Below are 6,700 nucleotides of genomic sequence, written 5' to 3' on the forward strand. Positions count from 1 at the left end.
TCCAAGGAGGAAGAGAACCAGAGGCTCACTGGAGCCCAGGAAGGGCTGAGAGCACAAGTCAGGGAGGCAACTGCCCCAGTCCATGAAGCCTTGATCAGCTGTGGGTGCTGGAAGGCTACCCACAGCCCAGAGGCAAGTGTGCCCAGGAGGTCACCCAGAAACTTCCACAAACCTCACCATTGCTGTGTGCTGTCTGGAAAAGAGTGTTTCCCCTCCCCATAGAACTTCTGGATCTTGCGTAAGGGCATCACAATGGCAGAACCTGACCCAGACTCCTAATGCAAAGAAGATTCTGGAAAATGCAGCCCCAGATTCTCCCTGTGATGGTAGGCCAGGATTTATCAGAGGGAAGAGGGGAGGCTGAATTGATGGCAGACAGATTGCCACACTGGGCTTAATGGGTTATCAATTCCATTCTCTTTTAATTCAATGATGACATGTTATATTCATTTACTAAAACACAAAACTCTTAAAGTAATTATATTTTAAAACCAACATGTGATTTTTAAAAGAGTCACATTTTATCAAAGACCAATAAAGTGTTTCTCTCTGAATTCAGTAAGGTACCATATGTCAATATCTAATTATACTAGTTTCTGCGATAACATTAAAAGTTGAATCGTTCACTCTTTATTCAGAATGATGGATTTTGCTTATCTAAATAACTGAAACACTATACTACAAATATTATGGAGGCATACCTTAGTGAGGTGAAAAGAGATTAAGAAACTTAGAACACTGTACAAAGAATTCTTAACATTTTTTTGAACAGTGAGAGGACATTGGAATAATGTTAGAATAACCAGGATATCCATCTGCTCAAAGACATGGAGAACTTTTAAAAGTGTAGTAGGAAATATCATCAGAAGGGCTCTTGGCCATGATGAATTACACAAATTCTGGTGAGGGAAGGCATTAGAGGGTGTTGTTTCAGTTTGTGGCCTTTTGAGTCATCCTAGGTTTAAATTCTGATTCTGTTACTTATTAGTCATGTGTCATTGGGCAAGTATAATAAAATAACAGTTACAGAATATTCCATGCCAGGCCTCGTGCCCAGAATTTTACATGTATTCTTTCCTTTACTCCTCAAAGATGGAGGCTGTCGTTATCTCTGTGGTATAGATGAAAAAAACAGGCTGAGGGATGACAAGGAACTTGCCCCATAAATGAAAATTATTCTCCACGTTTGCCTTTTGCAAAGTAGAGAATGACAGACATGGCGTCAGCTAAAAAATTCAAAGGTCAAAAGAAAAAGTCTAAGATGGTGCTGTTCATGTAGCCATGGCCCACAGGTAGCCATTTAAATAATTTAACTTAATTAAAATTCAATAAATATAAAATTCAGTGTCTTATTCTCAGCAGCCACAGTTCAAGTGCCCAGTAGCCACATGTGGCTCGTAGCTACCATATTGAACAGAAAAGAACATCTGGGAAGTTCTACTGGATGGCACTGGTCTAGAGAATTCATTGTGTGGGTCTTCATGAGGGTAAAAAAGGCAGCAAAACACGAAGTTCAAATTCTCTTGTGATGGTCAGAACTGAAAACAGGAATGTGGGTAAATACAATGGCTCCTTTCCGCTCGCTACTCTGTTTCCCTGAAAATAAGCCCCAGTTAAGATTGTCAGCCAGACAGATGCATTTAGTAGGTTATGACGATGTTCCAGAAGAAGATGACATGGACATATTTGAATAAATGTAGATTGTTGTACATGAAAACATAAGACCTCTCCTGAAATTACGCCCTAATGCGTTTTGGGGAGCAAAAATTAATATAAGACCCGGTCTTACTTGGGGGGAAATAACAGTATAAGACCCGGTGTTATTTTGGGGGAAACATGGTGTATGTTTAGAAGGCAAGAAGATGAGGAACACGTGTCAGGGCTCTTGCCAAGCTTTCTCTGAAGGAGAATGAACAAGGACAACAGAGGATCACATTCTCGTGATCCCTGAGGACCAGAGAAAAGATTTCACATACATGTACGACGTGCTCACTGTTTTCGTTGTTGCTGTTTTGTTTCTGCAGGTATGCCATTGGCCTTGCTTACAAATCAGCCCCGAAGCACGAGTGGATTGGGAAGAACTCTGCTTCCTGGGCACTGTGCCGCTGTCACAATAACTGGGTGGTGAGACACAACAGTAAGGAAATCCCCATCGAGCCAGCCCCCCACCTCCGGCGTGTCGGCATCCTGCTGGACTATGATAATGGGTCCATCGCTTTCTACGATGCTTTGAACTCCATGCACCTCTACACCTTCGACATCACATTCTCGCAGCCTGTGTGCCCCACCTTCACCGTGTGGAACAAATGTTTGACCATTATAACTGGTCTTCCCATCCCAGACCATCTGGACTGCACAGAGCAGCTGCCGTGAGCACCTGGCCATGTGGAGCTACCTTCTGGGGAATAGAAAGGGTCGTGGCCACCATTTAGGGGACAGAGAAAGCACAAGCTTCCAGAGTGTGATTAAATCTCGCCAAAAAAAGTGTCCAGAAATCAGCTAAGATAGGACTCAAACGGGCGATTTCCCCGCTCTCCCTTTTACTGTGGTTTGTGTTAAGTACAGATTTTAATAATTTCTTCAATTTTTTTGTATTTACAGGAAAATTTATAGATTATTTATGAAAGAAACATAACCAGGATTACACCTCTTAGGAATTTTTTGGTTTTGCACAATAAGAGGCCCATACAGTTAGCAGCCTTTATTTCTTCACAATCTGTAACGGTGCAAACAGAATATACAACTACTTTAAAAATAAAACAACATCGCTTCTCGGCCTTTTGGCTAAGATCAAGTGTAAAAATAAAACATAGCTTTGAACCTCGTAGGGAAGTAAGTGGGCTTTCTTACTCTGGTTTATTTTGAGGTGTTTTAACTGTGATGTCACAAGCTTTCATTGGATCAACTCAAATGGAGAGCGAAAAAGAATGGAAAGAATTGACTTTGGAGCTTGGAATCTGCCATGGCTAAATCTTTAATTCCCTCTGATGGCTAGTGGGATAATGTTGGAAAGAAAGGTTCTGAAACCTTTGGCCATATTTTACCCTGCTTTTCCCAGGATGAAGGATTCTGGGAGAACATTAAGAATGAGATTGCAATTGAAAATAGTCACTTTGAATCCTACTGGTTATTCCAAAATTCAAGCTGATTTGTGTTTTATCAGAAGTAGGATTCTATTTCCTGATATAAATCTTTCATTCTTCTTTTTAATAGTTTCTTTAGGCTTGTGAAATCTCTTCATTACATTTATAGCCATCCTCTTCCCCCCACCCAAATCATTTTTCTTTTGTCACTGGTGCTGAGGAAATAAACATTTTCTGTCACAAATGACAGCATCACTATGGATTGATTTTGCTCTCCAGGACATCAACACATGGCCCCAACTGTCACTACCATGTCCAAATATAAGACCCGAAAAACACTTAATATTTATGAGTTGGTAATAACAAGGGACGTTGCATTGCATAAAGTACTATTCACTAGTATACATGTCTCAAAAGTTATTAACAGACCGTTATTAAACACATCTTGAAAGATGTAGAAGTCCCTCTGTATATTCTAGAATAGTTTACCATAGAGTTGTAAGACAAAAAAAATAAAAATCAAACTTGCTGTTCTCACGTTGGAACCTGCCAATAGAACCTGCTAATAGAATATCAGATGAGATTCTTGGCATGCTGATCTGACACGTCGGAATGGTCCATGAAGTAAGGCTTTCTCAAGCAGCCCTTGGACCGGGAATCTGGCATGGGTTCTACCTTGACGAAGGGCATGACATCTATAAATCATTTCATTTGCTACAATATTTATCTGGGCTACTAGGTTGGCCATTTTGACTGAATGGACTGGTGGGTTTAGGCATTGTTTTTTAGTGATTTTGTTGTTAACCAGATCGACCAATTGTTCCCCTGAAATCCGTCCATGGACTCGCATCACATTATGTGATTTTGAGTCTAGACTTCATGGGTGGTTTCCCAGTGCTTCTGTCCTCTTCACTGGCAGATGCTTTCCTTTTTCTTAACAGATAGAGTCTATATATTTACTATATTATTTATACCCAGATGAATATTTTGATAGCTACTTAGGACAATTTCACATCTAAAAGATGGACACCTCAATGGGGAAAAAAAAACATTCTCTGGAAACTTAATGGGATTTTTTTTTTTTTACAATATAAAAACAATGTGTATTTGCCTTCCCTGAATAAACTGAAAGGGTTGTCTCAGTAATTTTTACATACTGTTTTTGGTAGCTGGGTAATGGATATTTTAATGCACTTTGTACATTAACAGGTTTTAAATAAGAGTCTAAAACTCAGCTTCTGAGTTTTTTAAAATCATGGTCTCCAGGTACCAATAAATGCTACAGTTTGCCTTATGATGTTGTGTAAAGCATTTACCAGAAGGACAATATTTCTGTGAATATAATGTTTTTCAATATAAAGCAGTTACTACTCAAATTTTCACTGCAAGCTGTTTAGGTTATGTTTTGACTATTTTTATAAGGACGAGAGGGATTATGTTATAATTTTGTGGAAATCTCACTCTTTGCTAACTTAAAAACACTGTGGATAGTAGCAGTTACTATGTCCATGTTGTCATATTTACAAGAAAATATGTATATGGTGAAAGACCACATTGTTTACTTTCATTAATGATGTAGAAAAGATTTCCATGTGGATTTTTTTGAAAGTCTGAAAAATACACACTATATACATTTGCTGCAGTACAATTCTTTGAATGGATTGGGGTCATGGTATTTTGTTTTTGAGGTCCTTACTTTACAGGAAGCATTGCGATTTGGGAGAGAAAGAGATGGCAGTGCCGATTAAAGTAATACAACAAAATTGATGCGGTGCCAACCAACATCACGGTCATGTGAACAGTGCCGTCACCATCTTGAAATTCTTAGTACTTTTTGAACAAAGGGCCTGCATTTTCATTTTGCACTGGGCCTCACAGATTTCACAGTCAGTCCTCATAACAAAACTCAGAAATGTGCTACTTCTCTTCCTGGTGGATACAAATGAAGAAACCTGCATCCAGTGTCCAAAGTGGCTGACCATACAATTCAAGTAGGAAGCTAAATGGATTTAGATGAGAATGGGCCTGGGTGAAGATTTTCTTTACAGCTTTAAAAGAAAATGACTTCAAAAACTGACTTCAAATATTGATGATGGTTTTTGCTGGAGAAGAGGAAAAGACCAGATGACAGGCATTTTTATTATAGTACTGCTATATTGACCCTAAACTTCCTGAGGAACCAAACCAGCGCCCTCCAGTGAACGTGGAATTCCATTTTGGCTCCAGGCACATGCATTGCCTGCAGAGACATGTGTCATATGCTCACTTAGATGTGCTTTTGGTGTTGGGAAGTTGATCATCTATCTGGTCTACCCTTATGTTAAAATGAATACAAAGACGATAATAGGGCTGTGAGGATGTTTTTAAAATAGTGCTCAACAAGGGGGCGATTTGGGATTGTCTGGAGTCACTTTTGGTTGTTTCAACTTGGGAGAGGGTGCTGCCTGCATCTAATGGGTGGAGCCCAGGGACGCTGTTCAACATCCCACAGTGCACAGGACAGCTCCCCACAGCAAAGAATTGTCCGGCCCAAAATATCACTAGTGTCACAGATAAGAAACTCTTGTTCTTTGGGGGTTTTAAAGCAAAACTCTCACAAATATTTTTTACTTTTCCTGTAATTGATTCCATGCCTGACACCAAAAAAAGAAGGGGACACCAAAACCTTCACTGCTATGGCTCCTTCACTTTCAAAAATATTTACAAAAGCGTTATAAAATCTGAAAAACAATCCAAGCCAGTGTAAATGGGAATCCACTGATAAGTGTTATGAAGATCTGGTTGTGATTTGGTGTATTTGTAAATGAAAAGTCAGTTCTCTATGCTGCCCCTTTCACCTAAACGAATTCAGTCCTTGGTACTTGAGTCACACTGCCAAGCCCTCACTCAGCTCAGACTATTCTCTCCATTGCTGTTGCTTTCTGGTTCGAAATAAAATCATTTTTGTGGTTCCTAGTCTCCCTGTCTCCGCCTGTTTCTGTTGCCTTCTCGTCATTTTGTATTTTTGCATTTATGATTTCCACAAATCTTTATCCAGCTTTTGTTCTTTTGCACTACTTTGCGACATAGAATCCGTTTTCCTTGATGCCTGAAATTTTCTCAGCTCCACCATCCTGCCTCTCTCCATTCAACATAGAGTTACTTTACAAGGCTCAAAATAGTACCCAGGGATTTTAAGAACAGAAGCTATACAGGAGTGGATACCTGGAACAAGAATAGCTTGATTTTGAGACTGCTCGACAGGCTGAAGACGAGGAGGACGGGTGATTTGAGCAGAGGAGTGAGGGTTTTACAGGGCCGTCTGGAACAATCCCAGCAATTGGTTCATAAATCTATTCTCCAACCCCAGACCCTGGCTCACAGGACTTGACTTTCATTAGAGACAAGCCTTTTGACCTAAGTCAGTGCTCTGCAGTGTGGTCATGGGTTTGCAGCCTCAGCACCACCTGTGAGCTTGGAAATGCCCGTTCTGCAGCCCTGCCCCAGACCTACTTGTCAGCATGTCGGCAGGCAGAACCGGCAAGTAGAGTTCTAACAAGCCCTCCAGGGGATTCTGATACTAGCAAAAGTTTGTGAAGCGCCGCTCTGGAGGACTTTATCCAGTCTCGTATCCCATA

General features: G+C 40.3%; 1 protein-coding gene across 6 annotated transcripts in view; it reads left to right on the plus strand.

The window, feature by feature from the left end:
• Nucleotides 1-6,038, plus strand: part of MID1 (midline 1) — a 332,040-nt gene extending 326,002 nt beyond the window's left edge. For all 6 annotated transcript variants that reach the window (XM_081041913.1, XM_081041912.1, XM_081041911.1 and 3 more), the window contains exon 10: nt 2,025-6,038. In XM_081041913.1, coding sequence (XP_080898039.1) covers nt 2,025-2,373 — 349 coding nt within the window. In that variant the 3' untranslated portion in view covers nt 2,374-6,038. The remainder of the gene's footprint in view (nt 1-2,024) is intronic.
• Nucleotides 6,039-6,700: the final 662 nt, after the last annotated feature.

This window comes from Rhinolophus hipposideros (genome assembly GCF_964194185.1).
Source record: "Rhinolophus hipposideros genome assembly, chromosome: X".
NCBI lineage: Eukaryota > Metazoa > Chordata > Mammalia > Chiroptera > Rhinolophidae > Rhinolophus > Rhinolophus hipposideros.